This window comes from Colius striatus, chromosome 6 (assembly GCF_028858725.1).
Source record: "Colius striatus isolate bColStr4 chromosome 6, bColStr4.1.hap1, whole genome shotgun sequence".
Classification (NCBI taxonomy): Eukaryota; Metazoa; Chordata; class Aves; order Coliiformes; family Coliidae; genus Colius; species Colius striatus.
This window is the reverse complement of record NC_084764.1, coordinates 16917970-16945956: the sequence shown is the minus strand read 5'-3', so window position 1 is coordinate 16945956 and position 27987 is coordinate 16917970. Positions and strand designations below refer to the sequence as shown.

At 35.4% G+C, this 27987-nt stretch overlaps 1 protein-coding gene across 3 annotated transcripts in view; it reads left to right on the top strand.

Annotated features, from left to right (window-relative positions):
- The window catches only part of PRKD1 (protein kinase D1), a 134417-nt gene that overhangs the window by 86279 nt on the left and 20151 nt on the right, over window positions 1–27987 (top strand). For 2 of the 3 annotated variants that reach the window (XM_061998468.1, XM_061998466.1), the window contains 8 exons: window positions 4706–4837; window positions 5538–5698; window positions 17742–17952; window positions 19516–19593; window positions 22860–23064; window positions 25493–25616; window positions 26421–26498; window positions 27427–27706. In XM_061998468.1, coding sequence (XP_061854452.1) covers window positions 4706–4837; window positions 5538–5698; window positions 17742–17952; window positions 19516–19593; window positions 22860–23064; window positions 25493–25616; window positions 26421–26498; window positions 27427–27706 — 1269 coding nt within the window. The remainder of the gene's footprint in view (window positions 1–4705; window positions 4838–5537; window positions 5699–17741; window positions 17953–19515; window positions 19594–22859; window positions 23065–25492; window positions 25617–26420; window positions 26499–27426; window positions 27707–27987) is intronic. The other variant, XM_061998467.1, reaches the window with a different exon arrangement.

Genomic DNA, 27987 nt, shown 5'->3' with positions numbered 1-27987 from the left:
CATATTGACATCATATTGCAAACTTTTCTGCAGAGTACTAAGTTTTTCAGGGTATGGTTGTAGACATATTTGGAAACTCTTCTTTTTTTATTGTACAATTGTACATATAGCCAGAAAGTTACCTTCACAGCGTCAGTGCTCTGTCAAAGCAAAAGCATAGCCTGACATTACAGAAGATTTTTTTTGTTAATAATAAAGGCTAATTTGAAAAAAATAAACACATCTTTTTCTTCATCAGTGGGACTTTTATTTTTTTACTCAATAACACAGTATTCTGAAAGTTAAAACTTTGATTGTTAATGCCTATATGAAAGACAGTCTAGATGTGCAGTTTTTAAAAGCAACAAATTACAAGATGATGGAAGAAGTTTTAAAAAAACACCTAATTCATATATGACTGATTCTAGAATTGCATGCTCTGAAAATTTAAGCTGTGCTAGGTTTTGCCATAGAAAGTCAGCTAAGCAATACGGGTGGCAGAACAAGAAATATGAATTATCCATGTTTATACAGATTAAAGGTTTGTGTAACTTGCTTGTTAACTTAGTTCTTCCAGATCAAGTTCTAATAACACACTAGTATCAGTGAATAGTTCTCTGAAATAACGTCATTTCATGAGACAAGAAACCAGAATTCTGTCTGCAGAGGCCAATGAGACTGTGTAAATCTGAAGTCTAGAAAAACACTGGTTTCACCTTAAAAATTAAAACCCAAAACACTTTTTCAACAAAGTGGAAAACTGCCAAAACAATTTTAAAAGAAGTATTTTTATTCTTTTTGCTGTATTCAGCAGTACTTGCCAAATTTTCAGCTTGCTTAAAATGAAATGCTTCCTGCCTTTTTTGACTACTTATCATATCGGTGTAAAATGATATGGCTTTAAAATATATCATTATATGAAATGATATGTTAAGTTCCAGTTCTTCAGCCAAGAGGGTTGAAATGTGGAATAATAATGGTCTTTATCACTCCTTATCTTTACCTTGGTCTCTTTGTTTGGCAATACTAGAAACATGCTAAAACTTGCCTCAGTTATCTTTTCAATCAACAGACTGGTGTTCTTCATCTAGTATTTTGTTGTTAAGCTAAGTTTTCTAGTAGTGATTTGCTGGGATACTGATTCACACTCTGTTGTGTTCCAGCTCTAAAATTGGGTATGAAGGTAAACTCTAATGATCCATCACCATTCCCTGAAACTATTTTCTGCTTTTCTGTGCTTTGTCTTTGGTTTCTGGATCTTCTAGGTACAATTTTCAGGACCCTTCAGTTCAGATGGACCCCGATCCCTTATCATCACAGAAGTATAGTTCAGATGTTCTCACAGTACATGGCAAGGGAATAGTTTTGCCATACTTGCTGAGTTTTAACTACAATATACAGTGTTGTGGCAGATATGGCAGGTACAGGAGGATGAGTTCACCATGCAAATGACAGTCTAACCTGCTGCAAAGCTGTTTAAATCCAGCTGTAATTCAGCACAGAATATTTCTGCCAAGGAAAAAAAATCCCCATGTTAATTCAATTAATTAAACACTTAGGCAAAACCTAAATTTTTACTGAAAAACAATATATTTGAAAGTTGTTCTACTTTTTTTTATTATGTACTGCTCAAGAAAATGAAAAGACATTTAAATAAAAAAACACCTAAATATGTAACGCTGCATATGTGTTTATAATAACTGGTACAACAACTTCAAGACAGTACTTCAGGAGGTTTCTTTAAATGTGATTTCTGCCTTCATAAAATTACATTAACATTATTATCGATGTGCATGGTACTTATTTATAACGTGAACTAAATAATTTCGAAATTATGTTTTTTGAGGCATGATAACCTATTAATAAATTTGCAGGCAGAGTGGAAGTTTCAGTAACAACTTTAATGGAAAGGATATCAGTTTTTTTCCACATCTTTTGTGAAGGTGGTAGGTGGAAAGAGACCAGTACTACAAAAATGGATTTGAGAGAATGATACTCAACAACAAAATACCATCTACTTAGCAGCTTCAAATTACAGACACGAGGAGAGTTAAATGCTCAAATCCCTAAGGCAAAACTGTTTGTAGGAGGTTATAATTTCGAATTTACTCTTACAGAGATATTGATATTTACTTCTCACAAAATCTAGTATTTTAATATAAAAGCATAATAGAATATTTTTAATCTATTATCTAGATACTAAGCTAAATTGATGTTACTGCTTTGTTTTTACTGAACTGTTCATACTATGCGAAAAACTCATGTAAACTCATGAGTAAACCCATGTAAAACTCATCTCCAGTCTTTCAATTTAGCAAACATCATTTACTCAAAATAGAATTTAAATACATGTGTAACTTTAGGTAGATATTGAAGGAAGTAGGCATAAACTTACATTCATGCTTAAATCCTTTGCTAGATTGAGACTTACACTATTTTTATTTTACATATCCCTCTTGTTTTAATAGTGCTGTGATTATTACTCTTAAGCTTTTAGAAACAACCTCAGTGAAGTATATTTTTATAAACAAAAAATGTGCTTCTCTAAAATTCATATATGTTATAAAAATGTATCACTATCATGTCTGACGGTCTTACAGTAGTCTTCTCTTCTCTTCTCTTCTCTTCTCTTCTCTTCTCTTCTCTTCTCTTCTCTTCTCTTCTCTTCTGGAGAAATGCATGCTCACTGAATATCTTGTTTTAGTAAGCTTTTTTATTTATATTTGTTATTTGCAAATTCAAACTAGAGACACAATAGGAAAGTGTAGATTGGAGTTCTATTTAAAGCTGGTGGGGTGTGGCATGTCTAGTTTTGGTGATTATCCTTGAGAAAACTCTCAGATAAATTTTTTTTTCCATGACTATTTTGTTAAGTGGAGGTACTAATCATAATATTCTCATGAAGCTGTAGGTAGATATGCTGTGAAAAATGCAAAATCAAAAGACCTAACAAAAGGACTGAGTCTCTGAAACTTAGATTGAAACTCTGAAGGAAACAAGTAGAGAGATTCAAAGGCTTACTTATGTGTATATAATGGTCTGCATTGCTGAGGAGATATGTTGTAACATACTGTGTGACTGGACTTTCCAAAATTGTGAAGACCATGTCTCTACATATGTATCCCAGTTTCATTGACAAGATAAGAGGAGCGGGGCATAGATCTTTATTGGTACTTCGGTTTAAGAAGTTAAAAACCTTTTCTTGACTGATATGCAGTCCTGTTTTTCGTCCTGTTTTCATTAATAAACAAAGAACAAGCCAGAGACTAAGGGTATTTGGATCTATTAGAAATGAATTTGGACTGAACCATTTAAAAAAATGTAGGGTTTTTTGTTTTGTTTTGTTTTTTCTCAGTTGCAAATCAGGAATGTATTTCTGTTGAAAGACAAAACATTTCTATCAAGTGGTACAAACATGGTTCATTCATACTGATATCTGTGAACAGTAAGCATGCACTTAAATTACATGCTTAAATGGCAGTCTGAATGAGATCAAATGTTTGCATACAGGGTTAATATTTAACAACATTTCACAAATGCTATTTTTCATTAGTGCATCTGATATATGTCTAACAGATGAGAAAAAGAAAATATTTCATTGAAATATATTTGTAAAAGTATTGTGGTACTGGCTGCCTTTGTATACTAAGTAGTTCTTGCTTTTTTTCCCCTGATTTTAAGCCAGGCCAGTCTTCTTTGCCTTCAACCCTTCTTATGGTATTTGGGGAGGGCCTTTAAGATTTCCTTCTTAAAAAGTGTCCAGCCTTCCCGGACTCCCGTCCCCTTCAAAACTGACTCCCAAGGGATTCTATCAAGTAACCTCCCAAGCACGTTAAACATAGGCTAGTGAATCAGATATTACCAAACGGTCAGATGAAATGGCCCATTTTTAATACATTTTCATAGAGTCATAGAATGGTAGGGGTTGGAAGGGACCTTTAGAGATCATGTAGTCCAATCGCCCTGCAGAAGCAGGTTCACCTAGATCAGTTTGCATAGGAACATGTCCAGGCGGGTCTTGAAGACCTCCAAGGAAGGAGACTCCACAACCCCTCTGGGCAGCCTGTGCCAGGGCTCCGTCAACCTCATAGCAAAATAGTTTTTTCTTAAATATAAGTGGAACTTTTTGTGTTCAAGCTTCATCCCATTACCCCTTGTCCTGTTGCTAATTACTATAGAAAAACCTTCTGACACCCACCCTTTAGGTATTTATAAATGTTAATAAGATCTCCCCTCAATCTCCTCCAGACTTAACAGCCCCAGTTCCCGCAGTGTTTCCTCATATGAAAGATGTTCCATTCCCCTGATCGTCTTGGTGGCCCTGCGCTGGACTCTCAAATTTTCTTGTCCCAAAACCATATATTTCTTTACTGGATATGTTCAGATGTACTGAGTAAAGTTTGTAAAAGACTATTTTGAAAAATATCCAATATTTGATTGAACTCTGGCAATTTCTGATAAATGATTGGTATGCTATTATTCTCCCGAGGTTTTTTTGAAAACATTGTGACATAAGTTATTGCTGCAAATCTGCAAAAGCAGATTTACTCTTTTTCTAGTGGTCATTGTAATATGAAAGTGTATTGTCAATCTTTTTGTCTTTAAAAAGTTCATCATCATAGTGACCTAAAGGAGTTTTGGTTTGTTCTGTGATGAAGTACCACATAAATGAAGCATATTAGTTATGTTATTAATTTTATTAATTTTTGCAATGATCCTGTTACAGCTTCTGCTACATTTGAAGACTTTCAAATCCGACCCCATGCTCTTTTTGTTCACTCATATCGAGCACCAGCCTTTTGTGACCATTGTGGAGAAATGCTGTGGGGGCTGGTGCGTCAGGGACTCAAATGTGAAGGTAAGGTGCAGTGAGATGCAGTGAAGTTTTTTTTGTTTTGTTTTGTCTTGGGAAGAGAGAGTGTCCTTTTCCTTATGCATGTTGTCTCTGACAGTGCTTTTAGATTGGTCAAGTGTCTGAAAAAAAAAAGAGTAGGTAGACACAGTAGGAACTATCAAAATAATTAATTGTTTAAAGAACTAATCTGTTTGACAGCCTCCTAGATATAACCTGAAGCTCTGTAACCTGTAGTGCAAAAAAAAAGGTCTATATTTATTTTTAAGAAAAGAGCTTTCTGTGTCTTACAGATCTATTGCAAGTCTGAGCTTGTATCTCACTTGATAGCATGTGAATTCAGACTGTTTAACTGAAATCACCGTCAGTCCGTGTGAGTCTGTAATAGGCATCTTTTCTCATTTTGCCACAACTAGACTGTGTGCAATGAAATACACTGTTTGCAGTGAAAGATTTCCATGCCTCCCAAATGCTGATAACAGAGATTTCCTGTATTTGGAGACCATATTTTTTTAAAAAATGAAAGAAACACTGGTTATGGATGTAACTATTAGGAGCAAATAGCGACACCAACAGAGTAGAAGAAAAAAGTTTAATCAGAACTAAGGATGGTGGGTTTGAATTATTGGTTGTTAGGAAAACGGAAAAATTCTTTGCTTTTTCAGTAATGAACTGTAATCAGATGGTTCTAAATTTTTATTTTCAGGATGTGGTCTAAATTACCATAAGAGGTGTGCATTTAAAATCCCTAACAACTGCAGTGGCGTACGGAAAAGGCGCCTGTCAAACGTGTCCCTAACAGGACTCAGCTCTGTTCGGACAGTTTCTGCAGAACCCTCGCCCAGTGTGCCGGATGAAGTCCTTCTGGTATGAGACTCCCTAGCTATAGAGAACAGGGATGTTGCTGTAAGAAACAATGACATTTAGTTCTGTAGCATCTGCTTTCCCTGTTAGAGACTGCAGAGGAGGATGGTATCTAATTTATAAAGCGTTGGAATGTGAAAAGGCATCTTGACATAAAAGGGAGGTCACCAGTTAAGGAATGTGGTTTTAAGGTATGTCATGTCTGATACTCCCAGGAGTCTCCTCCCTTTGTTAAGAACTAATATTAATAATTCCTTGTTAAGAATTAATATTTTAAGTGTTCAGAAGAAAGTACGAGAAATCTCCGTTATCTCCTTTGTATTGAGTGTATGTATGTCTCTGTATATGTGTGTGTAGATTTATATTTAGATGTACAGTATAAACAGAGGCACGTGTAAATATACAGTATAATTGTATATGCATTCATACAGTATTTTTTTCTTCTTCTGAGAGCAAAATGTAAGTCTGGAGTCAATTGAAATTATGTGTATTTGTTATCTTTGACATATCTGTTCCTTTCAACACTCAGGTTCATAATACACTTGAATAGTTAAGAATTTACACTGTGTGTAAATTAACCCACTCCTAAATGTAAGTTTTGAAAACTTTAGGTTTAAAAGAGAGGAAAGAATTTATAAGTACACACAACAATTATCATGTTTTCTTCTCAATTAGAATATTAAACTTACTAAACTTGACATACTAAAAGGATACTATTGCAAATTATGTAGACCGGGTGTTATGTGCAGTGCCATCTACGAACCATAATTATGTACTTATGATACTGATTATCATTAGCGTAAAGCTACTTGGAAATTAAGGTTAACATTACGAATCTGTGTTTTTAATTGAAAAGCTGCGTAAATGAGTAAGGTGCTTAAGTTCTGCAAAAACTGCAGCAATAAATCTTTATAGATTGTTCATAATTCTCAGTAGGTTGTTTCAGAAATGCTGACTTATTGAGACCAAGAGAGAAAATTTTGAGAAAGGCTAATCTTAATTCTGAATTGTTTCTGGAATTTTTGTTTAACAAAATTGTATGAGTGACTGTCCCAGTATACTCTCTATAAATATTCACTAAACTATACAGTTACAAGGTTGCAAAAAATTTCAATTTCAAAACATTTTTAATTATATGACTGTTCGCTGGTACATTCTTATATGACATAGCTGTTTTGTAAAGCTACATATTTTAAGACTGTTGAAAGTTTCAAAATTGCCAATGAAGAAAGTGTTTCATATATGCTGCAGGCTATACTTCTCTAAACTTTTAATGATCAGTGTACCCATGCTGATGATTCAAAACATCACACATGTGCATGCACAAAGAGAATATGTTTACAGTAGGTACAGAGGTGACCATTAGGCTAGAGAAATGAAATATGAAATAGTTTTTCAATATCACTTTGTTTCAAGAAATCATAGTATTTTTTCCTGAAGTGCTTCTATATGTCTTCTATTCCATTTAAACATAAGGAAAAACTATGTAACGGTGAGGGTGATGGAGCCCTGGCACAGGCTGCCCAGGGAGGTTGTTGAGTCTCCTTTTCTGGAGGTTTTAAAAACCCACTTGGATGAGTTCTTGTGTGACCTGATCTGGATGGTTTTATCAGGGGAATTGGACTAGATGATCTCTAAAGGTCCCTTCAAACCCCCACCATTCTGTGATTGTGTGTTTTGGTTTTTTTTTTTTTTTTTTTGCATTGAATGTATTCCAGTTTTCCCCCCCCCTTTTATTTTAAGTGTGCATAAGCTTTTTCAGTTCTTCTATATCAGATCTATACTTTCGACTCCATTCTTCTGCAGTACTTGTGAGATAAGTTTTATGGCAGTTTATACTGTGGTACCAATCAAAGCATGTACTTTAGAATGTGTTTCATTTTTCTACAGTCTGTGTGAATATACTAAGAAATATCATCCTAATTTACAAAATAGTATCATTCATTATTAGTGTTGATGTGGCACCTGAATCACAGAAATATAATCTCTGTTTGGGACCACTAAATTCAATCAAAAATCTGTCAATTCTTTAATTAGGACTAAAAGAAATAGTCTTTTTACCACTATTTACTACGTAGTATCAGAGCAGTTGAGGGACAAGGAATTCCTGGACATGTTTCCTAGTTGGAATTGTTAGCTAAGTTATGATTTTATAACCTTTTTGTCAATGTTATGTGAACCAGAAAGAAGATAACTTTAATTGACGTGTTAAATTTCTTTGAGACAGGATAATGGGGAATCCTTTCATAGGGAACCACCACACACAGACACAATTTCAGTATGGGTATGAATTTTTCATTACCATTTCATTTGAGCTGAAAACTGACTGGGGACTACATTTGAGGACATCTTTATATATCTACCTCTGAAGAATAAAATCTGGGCAATATCCCTTTTTTTTTTGTTCTTGCTTAGTAGCATAAAACTCATCAACAGAGATGTTAAACCAAGTAGAACCAGGAAGATGCTATATAACCCAGATTGTCACCTCTCATAGCTCAAATGCAATTCTTTTACATTCTATTCTAGTACCTAGAATGAGAATATAAAATAAATGTACACTTTTGCTTTCTTCTAAAGTAACATTATTTTCTGTCTTTTTCTTCCCCTTATTTCTTTGTTCTGTTTTTATATCTTTCCAACTTCCTCTCTCAGTCTCCTGTTAGCCTTGGCTATGAGGTATGTACTGAGTTTACTCTCAATCATACTTTCAGGATTCGCAGTGACAATGTGAAGAAATGCAGGAATTTAGTCAGATTACTATATTGCAATTTAGAACTCAAGAACTCTTTAGAACTCAAGAGCATTTGTTTTTTGTTTAGTATAAAACACTAAACTCCAGATTCCAAATTGAAAGTCATAATTCTTCTACTAAACAGTAAAATTATCTAACATTAAAATATTTTTATGCAAAAGGGACTTTCTTATTTCTTGGGTATGGTAAATGTCATTGGTTGGAATGCAGCCCTTGTCTACTGGTTGTAACACATGGGAAGAAAATTTTAACCTTTCTTTCATAACACTGGGAATCTGATGTGGTAATGTAGAAAATAGTCTATTTGTTTTAAGCTGAAAAAATCTGACCTTGAAGTGCTCACCAGCAAAAATCTTAATCATGCCATAATGCAAGGTAGTAGCTTTTTTTCAGAATATGATTGCATTAAAAAAAAGAAACAAAACAGTCAATGATTCTGTATTTCTGTGGAAATCAACATGAATAGTGCACAACTAAATTACAATTGTATATAAAAAAAATCCAGTGTAAAAGATGAAACAAATAGGTTTTTTTAAATGCCTATGTCATGCCAAAGGTTATAATCTTTGGCTTTCAATATGAATTTTGCAAGGATGTTTGTTTCGTGTTTAGGGTTTCAAGAGTTTTTGAAACTTCAGAATGTTGGCGTCTTCCCTTGCAGAATATATTTGTGATGCAGGTAGATAAGACAGGCTTTGCAAATGTTTTCATTTTTAGAAATACTACACAGTTAATCTGAGGAACATTGTGTTGCACTGAAATTAAGATTATCATGGCCAAGCATCTATCTGTTTGAAAGAAATAACTTAATTTCTTCCCAAAACATATATACTCTTATTATAATGTACCCCAGAATTACAACTGTACAGAATACACATAAACCAGCACCAACAATCATATATGGAACAGGAGGTTTGTAGTATCCAAGATAATTTAATTCTAAGTATGTTTTATCTGAAAGATTATGAATCCATCAATATGGATGGTGGTGGATTACCCTAAATTAACAGTATTTAAAAGTAGTAGTGAAAAAACAAAGATATTTGAAGGAAAAACATAACTATGTTTCTTTTGTAAACAAAATTTAAAAATACAGTAGCCATCTATGGGTTTTTTATGTGATAGAATTATATTTCTATTTACTCCTATATATGTTTCCATTATTTTTTATAATTTTTTTTCATTCTTCTAGAAGACATGAATGATGATATCTTAAGATAATTTATAGACATGTTGGAAGTGATTTCTCAGACAAAGCCTAGCTGAGCTTTCCATTTAAAACAGGAATTTTGTGTCTTACCAGGCACAGATAAGTTGAATATTACATAATTACCTACATATCCTGGTGATAAAGAATCAGAAATTATTTTTTACTAAGCAGTTCAAAATTTAAATAATTTTAGTTACAAGGACTGTTTATGTATCCTTGAAAATACAAAGCACTGTGTGTTGCTTGACTATGTGGATTTGTTGTAAGCAGAGCTGACGTGAGGCTCTTCAGTTATACATAGAAGAGTGATTTTGCAGAACTAGGACAGTAATCTTTTCTTGAGTAGTAGCTGGCCATTTTATCTTTCTTCTCTTGTACGCACTTCTTAATACAGTTGATGTATTCTCTTACTCACTAAAATAAGGGGTCCTCATTTCCAATGACTCAGAAGTTTCCAATGCGTGAAGCTTTCCCTTTCCACATTCAGACAGAAGACATATCTCCTTTTCTCACTTCCAGTCCCTATAGAGCTTCATATGCCTCCTCATTTCACTGGACAGGGAAAAAGAGGAGCCCTTAAGGGAAGGATTGACAAAGAGCTGACGAAAGTGTTGCAGCTGAGCATAGCTTCATGCCTTAAGCCAGTTGTAATTAGTAGGAGTCCTTGTTTGGGCTAGAGTTCATTAGATCAAAGATCCTCAGAGGCAAAATACTTCCCCTTGAAGAAAGACACTCAGGCTAACTGTTAATTAATACCGCTTATGTTATATTCCTGTCACCTCCAAGTTACCCTTCCATGCTCCGGTGATGTACAATACATATTCCTCTCTGTCATAACTTATTTTCAGTCTGCTAATTTTTTAAATTTTTTTGTAAAAAAAAAAAAAAAGTGTATGAAAGTGTAAAATATAGTCTATGAACTAAACCAATCCTAAGAAATGTTTACATTAATTTAGTTCTAAATTCACCAGGTGGATCTAGAGTCATGCACTGAACAGAACCAAGAATCGAGAAGTCAGTGAATCTGACACTGAAAGTTAAATATTTAAATAGAAATTTAGGTTAATTCCACATTCTTTTAGGTATCATTTTTTACTTTTATTACTTTTGTACAATTATGTAAAATATTAAAACATGTTAAAGGTAAAAAACAATTCAACAAAAGCTATTTAAAATGTAGTTAACTTGTTTCTTAAGAGTTACATGTTTATGACTTTCAAAGTTTGAAACCCTGAATTAAAACATTGTGGGTACAGTAAGTAAATTTGGAATGGCTTCCCTTACACACTGCCATGCCATAAAGCAATAGTAGTCCATGTACTAACTGCCATGCAATAAGTACAACAAAACTGAATTCTTGTGATTACTTCAAACTACATTAGAAATTTTCTGATCTAATTTGTCCTACTGTGATTGTTTCAGAAGTTCATTAGAGCTAAATGAGATCCAAAAGAGGGTTAAACTAATTATTTTAGGTTGAAATATGTGTATTTAGGAAAGCATTATATATTGCCAATATTTTCCAAATATCTAGGAAGATGAGTAGATGAGAAAATAGTAAACAGCTTAAGATGTACATGTTCTGAAATTTTTTATGTGCCATGTCTGTTGATGTTTTTGAATGGAACTTGTTTATGATCCCTTGGAGAAGTTTATATGTATTCAATTCTTCACCTTAGAAGAGGAGAGACGTTTAGAGTGTTCTTGTCCTCAGGTGGTTGCCACATGTTCTTAAGTTCCCTATTTTGATTTTAGGAAAGACTTGCAATAATAATGGTTCCTTCATATCAGTTACCATGGCTTAAATTGAGGACTTGGAGATGCATAACTAGGTGTGAGGAGCGCAGTGGATGTCATCTACCTTGAATTCAGCAAGACTTTTGACACTCTCCCACAATATCCTCATCAGAAAGCTCAGGCAGTTTGGCTTGGATGAGTGGATGGTGTGAGGTGCATCAAGAACTGGCTGAATGACAGAACCCAGAGGGTGGTGAATGAAGTTGGAGGCCTGTGGCCAGTGGAGTTCCACAGGGATCTGAGTGGTTCTGGGGCCAGTTCAACATCTTCATCAACAACCTGGATGAAGGCACAGAGTGTACCCTCAGGAAGTTGGCTGATGACACTGAACTGGGAGGACCAAGGGCATCCTTGGATGCATCAAGAAGAGTGTGGCCAGCACGTTGAGGGAGGTTCTGTTCCCCTTCTTCTCTGCCTTGGTGAGGCCTCATCTCAGAACTGTGTCCAGTTCTGGGCTCCCCAGCTCAAGAGGGACAGGGAACTTCTGGAGAGAGTCCAGCACAGGGCCACCAAGATGATCAGGGGACTGGAGCATCTTCCTTATGAGGAAAGGCTGTGGGAACTGGAGCCTTTCTAGAGAAGAGGAGGCTGTGGGATATCATTAATATTTACAGATATCTAAATGGTGGATGTCAGGAGGTTGGGACATCCCTTTTTTCTATGGTATCTGGTGACAGGAAAACAGGTAATGGGATGAAACTGGAACACAAAAAGTTCCGTTAAGACAAAATGTATTTTACTGTGGGGGTGAAGTAGCTCTGGCACAGGCTGTCCAGGAGTCCCCTTCTCTGGAGGTCTTCAAGACCTGCCTGAACGTTTTCCTGTGTGACCTGATCTAGGTGGGCCTGCTTTGGTGGTCCCTTCCAACCCTTACCATTCTATGATTCTCTGCTCTGTGACATTAGGAATTCTTTGGGAGTGTATAACATGTCCAAGCAAACATACACTCAGAGCTCAGCTCTTTCAGTTTCTAAGTACTAACACAAGGGTTTGCACAAGCTGAAAATACAAAACAGTGACAAACCCAGTGGCTTGTGTTTTACTTTCCTTACACCATCTCTGAAACATCATTCATGTCTCATAAAACCATACAAAATCCCAAAGTGCAATTTGTATTTTAAGAAATAGAGACAATTAGCACAACGTTTTATCTGTACTTACCTGACTCAAACAAATCCAATGCTTTCCTTTCTAATATATAGCCTTATTTTTCTGCATTAACATCCTGCTGCCTCCAAACTTGCTCACTTTAGACAAGCCTCACCAAGCTGGCATGTCTAGACATCCTCTGTTCAATGCCAAAACTGCTTCCAAGCCACTGGCTGTGGTTAAGCCCAAAGACCTGATGATTATCCCTGATTCAGATGGGACACATTTATACAAATGTTAGGGGGTAGGAGGGGAGAAAAAAAAGAACGCAATAGGGTGAACTAGAATAGTGCAAAGATTCTCTGAAGTGCTTTGTCTTGAGTTGTAACTTGGCTATGACACCTTTTGAATAATGACGTGCTAGGTTTTTTTTCTTTATTATTGTTTCTATGCAGTAGGCACAACTGAGCTGCTGAGTCTTACTTATTGTGTGAACATTCTAGTAGTGCAAGAGATTTACATGAAAATAATTTATTACTTAAAATTATGATACTTAAAATTATGAAGTATATAACAGAAGATCAAACTAAACCTAGTATTTTTGAAGGAACTCATGTCTCTTATTCTGCTATATAAACCCTACTGTGTCTGCTGGCAGTAGCAAACGCCTTGTCAACGAAGGGCTTTTGTTTTGGGAAATTGCTGACTCTGAGAAGTTAGCATAGCCACACAATCACTGCTGAAACCCAGTAATCTTCTCTTGTTACTTTACAAAATAAGGCAGGTTATAGGCAGATCATTCAAATCACTGTTTACTGGTATTGATGTCTGAGTAGAGGAATGGGGTACATTATAATTTCCATCTGTGGATAGTTTAATATTAATAAGTTGTACTGAACTAAGTTCTTTTATGTGTTTACACATGTGACACTGAAGTGTTTTTCAGACCATAGCTATCTAACTATGCTGCTTGTAGGATTAAATCATGCATTTGACTTAAAGAGTGCAAGAAACCTCAAAAACAACACAGTTGATTGCAGTCTAAGTGTGGTATTTCAGTATATTTAACTGAAAATTTGTTTCCTTGAATTCACTTAATTACAGTCACATAGTTTAATTTGTAAAAGAAAGTCAACATTTGCATTGCATTAAAAACATAATAGTTCATGTGGTTACATAGATTTTGAGCACCTCCTCTGACAGTAGCTTCCTCTGAAGAAATTGTGTGTGAACATATTATGGTTTTATGGTCTGCCGTCGATACAGGAAGGAAATACATGTTTCAACAAGTATGCCTCAACACCGAAAATGAAACTTCATATGGACAATTATTGCTGGTTGGTTGTTTTTTTTTAAATATACATCACTTCTCTCAATTGTTCAACTAAAAGAAGTAGCTCATGAGAGCTGTTGTAGAGGCAAATATTTCAAAATTGTAGGAATACCAGCATTGGTTTTAATTGAATATCTCAGTGTAGAGTACAGGACTAATGCCACAGTACTTTTTAGATATTGAGGCTGCAAAAGGTTAATACTTCTTTGTGAAGAGTTTTGGAAAATTATGTATTTAGGAGAATATAGGATGTGAAGCCTGTTCTCTTCTGAGTGAAGGTTACCAACTTGAAAATGTTTCCACAAGCATGATTTAAAGTAAGACAAATAAATGTCAAAATTGAAGTAATTTAATTTCTTACTCTTTTAGAGAATGAAGCTCTTCAGTAAAGTTTTGACAGAATCCCTGGTACATTTTTAGTGGGACTGTTGAAACCTTTTAAAAGAAGTCACTCCAACAGGAGTCTGTTTTATGTTTAGGCTAGCCCATACAACTAGCTTGCAGGACTGATTCTTGTCTTTGCTCCCAAGAGGCCAGATCTGCATCCAGCAGTCAGCTTTTATTGCTTCCCATTACTCCCTTCAGCATCTGCCTAAAGTTCTTTGATTTCTGTGCTTGGGAGAGATAGATGTGGTGCTAGAAAACACTCACCCAAGTAATTAACAACAGCTGAATCCACTGTCAGGAAATCAGTATATATTCCAGTTTCGTAACTGTATTTTTTAAAGAACTTGGACAAGGTAAAAAAGATAAGCAAGATCTCCTGTCAAGGTATTTTGGTGTAGCAGTTATATGGAGGCCTGTGTCCTTCATGCAATGAGAGGGTTCTTTACAGTGACTTTATGCTTCTGCCTACTGTAGACAAATTGGTCTGTCTTTGAATAGCTTTTAACAAAGCTCACCAGAGAAACCCTGAGTAGCTTCACTATATTCCAAAAGTTCAAAGAAATTGAACAAGAAGGAGGTACAGGCATCAGCTAATGAGAGACATGCAGAATGTCTCATGTTAGGGAAAAGCTTGGCATCTCTTTTCTTGGGAATCTCTTTACTTTTCAAAGTAAAAGAGTAAACAACCACTGGATTCTATTAGATATTCTCATAGTTTAAAGCATAATTGAATTGAAGTCTCTGAATGTGATCAGTGTCACTAGCTTGCTTGGACATTCATACAGTTAAAAATCTGCACATGTTTCTTTGTGTTGTCACTTAGAAAATCATATTCTGAGCTGTTTCAGTATAGATTACCTTGCTGGGATTGTACTAAAGGACTTTTTAGTGTTTAGAGCTGTGCAGGCTGTTAGTTTCCATGGTGTAATCCAGTTAAGCAATCATTTCCTGGGAAGTTTCCAGATTTGCTAAGTCAGTAGTCTGGCTGACTACCAGGAAAACTAATTTATCTTTCTAACAAACCAGGCACACTGGTCCAAGAGGAAGATCCTTTGTGGAAGAGATACTTGCTTTTGCAGTTAAAATGGGATAGTTTCTGGTTTCCTTTTCTTTCCGGGGCTTTAAATTGTGGCATCTATCTGATGCTAGGAGTGATGGAAGTTAAAGTTGAAGGATGTTGACAGAAGTTTTGGAAGATAGTGTGAGGAGAGACTCATCACTGGCGAAAGAGAGGAGGTATTCCTAATCAGTCAGTCATCAGTGGGGTGTGGAGTGATGCTCTGACTGCTGCTACCATGAGTTCTCTATCACCAACTTCCCATCCCTTGCTACATATGAGCAGGAGCTGAGGGTCACATTGCCTCAGGCTGGAAGAGGGAAGGAGTGTGAGTCTGTCATCAGGCCTGGGCATGCAGGAGGGAGACTGTATCCATGACTACTGATGTCTTTTTTAGTACTGGAGAAAGTGAAAGTCAGCTTTACCTCTTACTTGACCTGAAGACATTGTAATTTAAGAATTGCTGTGTGTTATACAGTGTGCTATGCTGCTATTGCATAGCAGACCAGTGCATGCAGAATGGCAAAGAAAGGAAAAAACTTGCTTCTGTGAATTGGACTGTAAATAGAAAAAGCTGACATTTATCACCTATAAAGAACTTGTTAGAATGAATTTAGGTCCACCTGTTTAATTTCACTCGTTTTGAGGTGAAGGTGATGAAATTATTATGTTCGTTTGTTATTGAGCTTGTTATGCTTTCTCAGTATATTATTTTTAACAAAATACAACCAGCAATTTAAATATCAAAATCACTTTAAAAATGGAAGTAGGGACTAGTCTTGATCCTGCAGTAGGTCTTCCATTTTTTTGGGGTTTTTTTGTTTAAAGTCCATTATCACTTGAATCTTAGAGAACAGTTCTAAATTGTTATAAAGAATGTAGTTAATTGCCTATAATATAGTGTCACTACATCTAAACGTGTCCACCAAATGTCCATATTCAAAGTAGAGACAGCAAAGTGCTTCACAGGTGGAAATTAGAACTAAGGCAAAACCCTTAAATGAATGCTTTATTCAAAAATAAATTACTTACATTAAAATGTTGTATGTCACATATATAACCATTCTTGTGAGCACTGAAGAGGAAATTCAGAGCTCAGTATCTGACCTTAGCATAGGGTAGAGGATGTAAGTTGTAAGGCAGGGCACTGAAGGAACATGTCTGGGCCAAAACTGTCCCTGTTTTACATACAAGCCTGAGAAGAAGCCTCCTGTGAGCTTTGTCCTGTCCAAAATGTACTGAGGGCTATCATTTGCAGGTAGTTCGCACATGCTGAGCAATGTCTATTGTACTCTATACATGGGCTCGTGCTTTCCTTCCTGCTAGGGTTTTGCCTTCCCTTCCAAAGTCCTAGTCATGTTGACTTCATAACACCTAATGCAGTCCATCTTGGAAATGTTAAGCAAACAATATTGCTAACTAAGAAATATTAATTGAATATCTAAGACTAGTTTGGGATTCTTTTCACATGTGCAAGTATTTTACAGATCATGAAGATGTAACACTCAGGAAGTAAAAACATCTCAAAGTATGTAGTCATACTTTTTCTGCTGTTATTTGTGATAAAGACAGATGCTTTCTTACACTTATTTCAGTCTAGATTATTTATGGTGACCATATTTACCTGCTGAGTTTTAAATGATCAAGCTGCATCCTGCCATTTTTCTTTCTCCTTTTTGTCTTGACTTTGGGTGTGATTTGTTTTTTTTCTCAAGGCCAATTCTCAGAAGGCAGTTTTCTGGGACAGTTGTTTCATAGAGTAATTACCATTTTTATATCTAAATGCATTTAGTAGAAAAAATAAGATAATTTGTTTCTTTCGAGCATTGTTTGGATCCAATACCTTAAACTGTATGTCTCACTTTGTATTTTTATATATGCATTTAAATACCTAGTGTGATCTAATGTGCATAATCTAAATGTGGTAAGGTTTGGTAGCAAAAATTATAAACAGAGGGAATGGAAAATACCAATCTTTTCTATCAAAACATACATGCACATAGATTAGGGTAATAATTTTCTCAATTTTTATGCAAAAAATGCAGCCTTTCAAAGTTACCTTTGTTCCAAAACAGAAAATGAGTGATGTAAAAATGCCTTGTGTTTTTATTGGAATGCAAAATGCTTTTCTGAGAAATCTTTAGTGAGTATTTTGGGTTTTTTTCCAATAAAATCCCATTTAATCCACAATGTGAAATATATAATAGCAATGTTGGCAAATATATTGTTTGATACCAATCCAGTTTTTCAAAATCAGCCTAAAAGGACTATGTTGAATGTTCTATTAATTTGTAAAAGCACTTACATTGCTTTTTATTAGTTATGACTTCCTGTTCTTGATGTATGTATGAATATGATACTCTTTTAAAAATTAAAAAATCATGATTATTTCTAATGTTCTTTTTATATGTTTCACAGCAGAAGACACCATCAGAATCATTTACTGGGCGAGAGAAAAGATCAAATTCACAGTCCTACATTGGACGACCTATTCAGCTAGACAAGATCTTACTGTCCAAAGTTAAAGTGCCTCACACTTTTGTCATCCATTCTTATACACGGCCGACAGTTTGCCAGTATTGTAAGAAGCTTCTCAAAGGGATTTTCAGACAGGGTTTACAGTGCAAAGGTAAGTAAACACCCTTTAGGAACATATAAGCTAGGCATAATAAAACTAGTAAATTAGCGTTTGAGTAAGTACTATGTAGCTTTACTCATAATTTCTTTGTTAAACTGTCTAGATGTAGGCACATATACAATTAGACTGGATTATTGATGCCATAAAAAGTACTGTAATGGCTGTTCTGCCCAACCTGGCTGTATGGCTGTTCATTCTCACCCTGTGGTATATTTGCAGTATCTTGCTTTTTTTTAATTATTTATTTGTAAATTATATTGTATTTGGCACTGAGTGAGCATGTGCTGTCAGGCAGTTACAGCAGAACAGTTCACACAAAGGACCCTATTCTTTGTTGTTTTCAACCTAGTCTTATGCTTGAATTGAAGCATTTGCCTGAATCCCAGCAATTCAGGTTTTGGGGGGAGTTGTAATGGAAATAAAATAAAGATGAGGTTATATGAGAATTTAGAAACACATTTTTTCAATGTAACTAATATGCTCTCAAGTCTCATGGTGCTCTCACACTTAGCAGGTGCCAAAGTGAATCAAACGTCTTGGATTGTAGTCTAAATTACTGGCTCACCTTAGCCAGCTAGAGTGCCCATAAATGCAAAGCATTGTGCATGCTGTAGTGTTAGATAACATTAGCTAACAGATCCTGAAAATCACCTTCCTTCCATTAAAATAAACAGTAATAGTCATAGAATTAATCAGTTCTTTATGTTGTTTTTTGAGCTAACATCCTTTAAAAGTTCAAAGTTGCATTTGTTTAAGATGTGATTCTGATGTGATTTAACTAAATCAAAATCCCTATGAAGGCATCAGCTGTCTCTGTTCATTTTGAATCCCAGTGGCATACGCAAATATCAACCTGACCAATCTGAAGTTAAGTAATGATAAGGATATAGACATCTTTAGTATATTTTTTTCTTCTTGACTCTGATTTTCCAGATATATTAATAAATTACAGCACTTAATTGAAGTAGAATGTGTTCATAAGCCAAAAGAAAACAGTTAAGATGACATCTAATAACGTGCTACTTAGACATAAGAAAAATGTAAAGGAAGAGTGAAATGTAAATAACTGGAAAATAATAAGGGTACTGAAGGACCCCTTCACTGAAAGATGTCTGGAAGTTCGTTTGCAATGCAAAGAACAAATATTTTCTTGCTTATGATTGTTGGCTAAGGTTCTGCTGTTTCAATTTTCAGTCTTCAGCAGTGCATACACTGCAGCCTTGTCTGCTTTTTTCACTGGAAAAGCAGCTCTGGCTTTGCAGTCAAGGTCTCAGGGCTCCTGATCGCTCTCCTATTAAGAGTTGAGTCCACGCTTCATCAACACCTAGTGCCTCCACCCAGCTGCCCTGGGTGATGCTTTCTTCCCCTTCGTTGTCATCCCGTCCCTTCCAGTGGCAGATGACGTGCAGCCATGCTAAGGAATGCTCTCTACATGTGTTCATGTTTTATGAGTGAAGTGGTAGGCCTTGACATTTATAGGCTGGATAGCAGGAAAAATTATCATTGTGTCATGGAAGAAGAGAAGTAATTTTACTGTATCCCTTTTCTTAACAGACTGTAGGTTCAACTGTCACAAACGCTGTGCTTCTAAAGTGCCAAATAACTGCCTGGGGGAAGTTGCCATTAATGGAGGTAAGTTGCCTTAACAGTCATCTCTGTCATTGTTTAAACCATCAGTCAAGTAAAAGAAAAATGTGAAACTTTGATGTGTGCAAAAATACATCATTTGATTGGCCTTTCCTCTTGTACTTCAAAGATGAAGTGTGGGAGGAGCTCTAGGAATTGCTTATACACCAGCAGCTCAGTATGTGTGTCTTCCAAATAGGTGGCACTGATAGGCTCAGCTGTGCCGAAGAGATGGTATCAGTAGCAAACTGACTGGGTGGTTATGGCTCGTTGAATGCAGAGTGTCAGAGTAAAGCAAAAAGCCACACTCATGAGAGGCTGGCAATCACCTGTCAGATACAAGCACAAAATTGTGTTTTAATCTGGAGGAAATAAAAGTCTTTGTTTTAGGGTAATCTTCAAGAGAGGGAAGAACATACCTGATAGAACTAGGAAGACCCTCCAGGAAAAAAATGCCACCACTTACTGTTGGCATAAAACTAATCCTATCAGTTGCCAGAAATAAAGGTTTGAATATCTGCTGATTTTCCCATACATGTGCTCTCAGTTTCATGTCAAGTGTAGGAATGTATGGGTAGACTTGACAGACAGCATTGGAAAAAAACAGTGGTTGTAGATGAGTTGTTGATTGCCTTGAAAATGTCACTGTTCAATGTGATAAAGGAATGAGAAGTGTGGTGAAGTGTTCAGTTTCTAATGCACATTACCATGTCAAGTTGTCAGCCTAAACGACATCTGAGGTTAAAGTTTTTCAAACTTTAGATCAGTAATCTACTTTATTGAAAAGATATCAAGAATTCCAAAAATTACGAATGTTCACTAATATTTTTATAGTATTTCTCATAGTAGTGTGACTATTACTAAAACGTTTTCCTGTTTAATGGCAGTTGGTGTAAGGAAAAATATTTGAGATGCTGAGTATCCAATCTGAAACGTGATAAGGTGCATTGTTTTCTGGAAGGTTGATGTTGCTCTGCATATCCTCTCTGATGCACCTTGAACTGGACTCTTGGAGTCACTTTTTAAATTTTTCTTTTTTTCAAAACTTTACAGTATGTGTATGCCACCTGTAGCTCAACCATTAACCATCCTATAACGTATTTCAAGTCCAGCTAGTGATGCTTAACATACACCATGATATGTTGATTTCACTTATAACAGTATGAAGTTTTCCCTGAGACTTGCAGTCAGAAGTAACTAAATATGCTTATCAATGATACGATTTTTTCTGCGTAGTTGCAGTTTTAGAGACCAGTGCAAAATTGGATTGATAAAAATCACTAAGAGAAGACAGGAAGGCAAGCCTTGTTTCTGGACAATTGGACTAGATGATAAAAATTTACATTTGTTTCTGAGTTGCTCCTTGAAGTTCCCTCTTTCCATCTGAGATAGCTGTATTTCATCCCTCCAACACAACTTCTGTGCCCCTCCCTGCCTTTTGTTGATCTGCCCTCCTACACATGAATGTGGTGCCAGGCTGATGGGAAGTGATGGTTGATCTGAGGAAGTGCTGAGAGGAAACCTTGTGCAAAGCCACTCCACAAAGTACTCCAAGATTACTCCATGTGTACTCTTTGAAACTCTCCTTAAAATTTTTCCATACCAAATAATTTCCATAGTATGTTATCCATAACATCAAAGTAGAGCTCTTAATTTTGTGTCTTAAATGACTAATATAGAATCTTTAGGATTATCAAAGGCAATTTCATTTCTATTTTTACAGTAATTTGGTTCATGTTATTTTCAAACTTAATAAATAAAATACAGTATCCTTCACTCTCCATCTGCTGCGTGATAGATCTTCCCCAAAGTAGGAAGAAGGGCTGAAGCAGTAAAATTCCAAGTATGGTCTCATTAATAAACACATTATATACTAAATATAGGAGGTTAATTTTAACTGCTTTGTGCATTTATTAAAAATAGAGATTCAAAAAGTACTGTTGGAATAGTAAAGATAGAGCCTTGCACTGTAAAGTATCATTCATGACTAGATGACTGTTTCTGCTAGAGATGAAATATCATATATCTTTTTATCAGAAATCAGTAACCTTTCAGCTGTGTACTTCCAATTTGAGTGAAATGCCATTCATTCAAAATATTTTGCTGTCAACCAGCTCAGCTTTTTCTTCTGGGGCATCAACTACATTGAAGGTCAAGGTCCTTCCTCCACACAATTATTCAAAAGTTTCTCAGTGAGACTATTTGGTGTTTTACATGTGATTTTAAGCTTACTTCAAGTTCCTGAAATACTGCAAACATCCCAGAAAAAAACTAGTGCTGTCTTTGCTATCTGACAGGACTTATGATTTTCACATGTTAGATCACACTGTATATAGCTGCAGGCTGAGTTTCAACAAAATGCCTTTCCTTTTTTATGGTTTTGTTTGGGGGGAGGGGGAGTGGAATTTGTTTGGTTTTGCAATTTAAGTCCTCACGTAAATGAGGTTACATTTTTCTCATCCTTTCTATGTTCCAGATAAATCCATTCGGAAGCAAGAATACAATAAAAAGTTATGTCCTACTTTGATCTTACTCAGGCTTCTCTAGTCTTGAAACTGTAAAGTTTAATATATTTTAAGTGTAAATTGGAAGATACTATTAATACTAAGCTGTAGCCAAATAAGTTATATCCTAGGTCTTCATATTTTTATTATGCCATCATAGGTGGGATTTTTTTAAATATTCAGTATTTCTGTTCTGAAGGCAGGGAGTGTTTATTTCAATAGTGTGAATTACTGTACCATATTGTGCAGTCTTCACAGATAAGTCTTGTGCGGAGGAAATACCCTAATTGTCTTTGGAGTTATTTCAGTAGTTCATCGTCATGTTGTCGTCATATTATGAAATTCCTAGTTTTGAAATTCCCGCTCTTCTAGCATCAGTTTGCAGCAGTAGCCTGCCAATAGCCATCAAGATAGTACACCACATTCCAGCTGTATAGAAAATTAGCCAGAAAATCTCAAAAATAAAGCTTATGAGTATCGAATCTTTTATAGAAGTCCATGGATAAGAAGTTCTGCTTTGACTACGTTCTCTTTTTTTTTTTTTATAAAAAGTTATATTTCTGAAGGTATCTTGCATTACCAGATTTCTGTAGTGACTTTCTAAATGTCTGGTTAAAAATCACACCCAACCAGTACACACAGAGTACTTAGAGATGCACTAGAGTTCCAAATACAACCTGAGTTTTTCTGAAGCTCAAAATGTGTCAGGATGTTGTTGATGGAAGAATTCTATGTTTTCAAATAATAACTTCAGAAATTATGTTCCAGATCTTCTTAGTCCTGGCACTGAGTCTGATGTGGTCATGGAAGAAGGGAGTGATGACAATGACAGTGAAAGAAACAGTGGTTTTATAGATGATATGGAAGAATCTATAGCTCACGATTCTGAGATGTCAATGACAGGATGCCATAGTGACAATGGGGAAATGCAGGATGCTGATCTGGATCACGATGAGTCTAACAGGATGATCAGGTGAGCAGGGGAGTGTACCTTTGGTTATGTTTTGTATTTCTTGATAAGTATCATGTCTAGGGCTCAAGCAGGAGAAAAACTAGTGATATGTGGTGGATCTGAAACTGCAGTGAGATTGCCTCACTGCATATATATACATTAGGAATTTAAGGTAAGCTTATATTTGTTGTCAAGTTAAAGTAGGAATGGAAAACTGATGCACAAGTAATTATCACAGGTCTGTTCTCTTATGAAAATGATATATAACTATTTGTGTATGAGCAATGGAGAAACCAATATTTTGATAGTTTTTGGTTTTTACTTATTTTCCCAAGCATTTTTTTCCCTGACTAGTAGTGCGATGCCTGGTCATTTAAATTAATTTTAAAAATTTACAATTGTGTAAGTGACTATGGCATAATAAGCTCTAGATTGTTTGTATTTTTAGATACCTTTAGGAAGAAGGAAAGTTTGACAAACTTGAAGTAGTAGTTTGAAGCAAGTAGCATAATAGATTAGTGGTTTGAAATGACTAATCAGAAAGAAAAACAGGAACTTCCCTCAGAAATGTCTGAAGAGAGTAAAACAATATTCACTTATTGGAACTGTACAAAATAGTAGGGGAAAAAGTAGAGATTATTCATTGTTGGGGAACCTAAGATGAATTAACTCTTTCAGATGTAATTTCCTTGATGCAAGGGATCTGTACCTTAAAGAATTAGAATCTTTTTCTTTCACAGGTCCCAGTTTGATCTGCACTTTCCTGTTTTGTTTTGCTTACCTTTTGCTTTTATTCTGTTTCAATGAGTCTTCCCATTAGCTCTCTGTTACCAACATATACTTTTTGCACTAACAGAAGACAATCCATTCCAACAATATGCAGTTTTACTTCACACAGCAATGAACTGGTTTTCCTACTGTCACATTCATCTGCATGGACACAATATATAGAGACATCTGGTGTCATTGATGTATAAGCCTCTGCTTATATCACAAAATCAGTGTCATATAACATTTTGAATATCCAAGTTGTATTAAATGGACAGCATTAAAATTTTTCAAAGTAAAAATACCCAGTTCTAACTAATAAAAACATTGATAACGAGGGTACATACTTAGTTGAGAAGCACTCCTGTATTTCCAGTAATACCTTCCCCCAGTTATTTCTAAGGTTAGTCTCCATATCCATGGATTATTTTAAAGTGATCTATAAAAGCCAAATAAAAAAGTAAACCTCTTGACAATACAGACAAGTGCAGTTAAATAGGAGCTGCAACTCATTTGATCATTTTTTAGGCAAAAAACCCCAGATGTTAACTGTATGCTATTATCTTAATGAAACTCTAAGACAATGCACTTTTTTGCATTGTAACTGAAAACTGAAATTCATAAAGTGTTTCTTATTTCCACGATGTATTACTGCAAAGCAGGGTCCATAGACAGACATCCATAGACAGAACATCTGTGGAAATGTTGAGATATTTTTTTCCTGGGCAGTTTCTCTCCTGTTTTCTTGGAGTTACTGCACCAATAGCTTTTCCAGCACAGCAGAACACATGAGCTCACTGTGCTGTTTTTTCACCTACAATTTAGCATCTCCCTTTAAAGTTGTGTCAGAAGTAACTAAACATTTAAGTTTAGGATTGAAACAACTTCTGAGTCTATATTCCATTACATAAAATCTGCTTTAGGAGTCATTAACAGCAAGGAAAGTGGGAAGATGGGCTTGACTGCTTCTTACATCCCTACAACTAGATGTTCCAGATTTTATCTGATGGTACTATTGGGCATACTGACCGGTTCCCACGCCTTCCCTATTTACCTTGTGTCAGCTTAGTTGCAGAAAGTTTCAGCATGCAAGGCAGTGGGACTTCAGGATAAAATGTATTAGCTCAAACCTTTTTCTCTGAGAGATTGCAGCAGATCCTATGCTATGCCCTGCCAGAGTACACGCTGGAAAACTGACACGCTTTTTGTTCTGTGAACCATGATCTCTCTATTATGTGTTTGAACCCAAGAAAGATCACAGCACAGTAATCTGACAGAAAATATTTACTTAGGTTATAAGGGATTCAAGGACAAGTGCTAGACTGAATCATGCATAGCACAGGCTTGAGCTATGACTCCCACACCCTAGCCGAGGCCCTAGTCATTTGCCCAGCATCTTAGCTCATCTGTAGGAATATTTTTGGGAGAATGTGTGCACATGTGTGCATGTGTAAGTCTTCAGAAGGTCTCTGAAATTCTCTTGGTGTAGCATTACAATTTTTTTCTTTTGTAATCTCAAGATACTTGTAATGAAAAAACAAAATAGTGCCCAGGTCAAGTCTGATAGTGATAATAAATATAAATGTGGGTATCAGATATATATATTTTGGTTTAAAAGATTTTTTTTCTTTTTGTCCAAAGTTTTCTTCTTTTAAAAAGCCTTTACTGATTTATTCTTAAGCCCTTCAACCAGCAACAATATTCCTTTAATGAGAGTGGTGCAATCTGTGAAGCACACGAAAAGGAGAAGTAGCACAGTAATGAAGGAGGGTTGGATGGTTCACTATACAAGCAAGGACACGCTGGTAAGAAATGTTACAGAAAACCTGTCTTACTGTACAAACTATATGGTATTAAAGAATAAAATCCTAACAATTCTTTGACAATTTACAATCACCCATGTAAGTCTCTTTTTTCCAGTATTTGTGATATTTTCTAAAGTCCTGACTCTTGTCATAACTGAGAAGTGGCACTACTTGTAAGAAATAAGAGACAATTAAAACACACAAAAAATATCTGAATGTGTCAGTTGCATTATCATGGGCAGCCAAATTTGAAGACATTCTGAAGAAAGTAAAAAATAATTTTAACGCCTTAAGTGTTTAAAAAGTACCTTTCAGCTGGGGTCTTCTCAGTAACTTAGTACTAGGTGAACTGAGACTTTTGGAAAACAGATTTAGTCTAGAGAAAAGTTACTTTTGTTCCACCTGGTAAAAGCAAAATAAAGACTTCAGTGCATGGCATTCTAAAGTGAGCTGGGTTGTTACAACTAATACAAAAAGAAAGTTTAATTATTTTAACAGCATATCTGTAGCCAATCATGCTGAATGTAATGAAGACATTGAAGTGACATCTTCAATTTTTTAAACTTGGACAATTTGAACAGACATGGATTGTTACCAAAGCAACAGACAGTGACTCTATAAATCCTAAACTCAAAAGTAAAGGCTCATAAAAATCTTATAATAGAAAATTAATCTTTATCATTCAGAATTAATAATTTCAAACTTAAGTGAGGCATTCCGGTAGTGATGCTTTTGAGAAATGAACATTTCATTAATTTATTTCGAAAATACTAGAATAATTTTTCATTTCTTTTTTCGTTGTAGAGGAAGCGACACTACTGGAGACTGGACAGCAAATGCATTACACTTTTTCAAAATGATACTGGAAGCAAATATTACAAAGTAAGGAATATTTTTCAATCTCTTTTTACCTGCAAAATATAATGAGTAGATTACTGAAATGATAGACACAATAAAAGTACACTAGTAGTATAACTCTGATTTATGTTTGTTTTTATTATTTAAGTTGCATATGTGTGTCTTGCCTTTCACAAACTACTCTCAGATGAGAAAGGTGGCAGCTAACAAGGACCTGTAAAATACATGTTGTGGAAATTGTAGGATTTTATACAAGGACAATTCAGTACCATCAACAAACTCTGTGAAGAAATTTATCTTGCACTCTGTCATTCATAATATTAATTCTTTCTTATCAATTACATTATCTATTACTTTAATTCCATCCTTTGGACATTATATTGTGAATTTGATTGTAAAAGGTCTTTTTAAATGCTCTTATCCTTTTAGTTGAGGCAGTTAAACTTCTCAGGCATTACTGCAATGTTTTAATAATGGAAAGTATTTTTTCTTATGAGTTTCTCTATGGGCAATATTTAAATGAAACATGCTGTAAGTGTTATTCAAGATGAAATGATCAAGTTTACACCTATGTGAAAGGTGGATTTGGAATCTTAATGTTGAGTAGATGTATTCTGCAAGTAATTTATTGCAAATTATTTCTATGAAATAAGGAGTCAACAGGCTTTAATTTTCTGGTGGAGTTCCATCTTTTCTGGTGGAACCTCATTGCTCTCTTTGATAAGTTTAATTAAATAATTAAAGTTCTACTTGGACTTGGAAAGAATCATTTTGTATTTTGCCATCAGCAGTCCTCTGTGTCATGAAGTTTCAAGTTACAAGAACATTTTTGTTTGTACAAGAAGCATGTGGTTAAAAGCAACAGCTAATATCATAAATTAGTTAAAGTTTATGCTTTAGTTTATATATTGATAGTCTTTACACAGAAAGTAACACATTTTTTTCATTTTAGGAAATCCCATTATCTGAAATTTTGGCTCTAGAACCTGCAAAAACTTTCACTTTGTTGCCTCAAGGAGCCAATCCTCACTGTTTTGAAATAAGTACAGCAGATATAGTGTATTACGTTGGAGAAAACATAGAACACCTCTCAAGTGTTCCTCTGAATAACAGCGTTATCACCAGTGGTATTGGCATTGATGTGGCACGAATGTGGGAGATGGCAATACAGCACGCCCTCATGCCAGTCATCCCTAAGGGGGCATCAACTGGATCAGGACCCAGCCTGCACAGTAAGTTTATTCATCTGTTTAATTTCAGATAAGTAGAGTTGTATCACAAATGATATTTCTCAGTCTTAATGTTGAAGGAAGTGTTGCACATCTAATAAAGGGTATTCTGTCATGACTTGTCACCTATCTGCATATTGTTTTAAACATTACAGTTTCTCAGCTGCATGTTTCCAGTTTGTACCAGGATGTCTTTGTTAATATACAAAATGCAGATTTGTCAGTGACCAAATAGTTGCTCTATTAGTAACACATCTCATCCACATTTATGTTGCTGACATGAG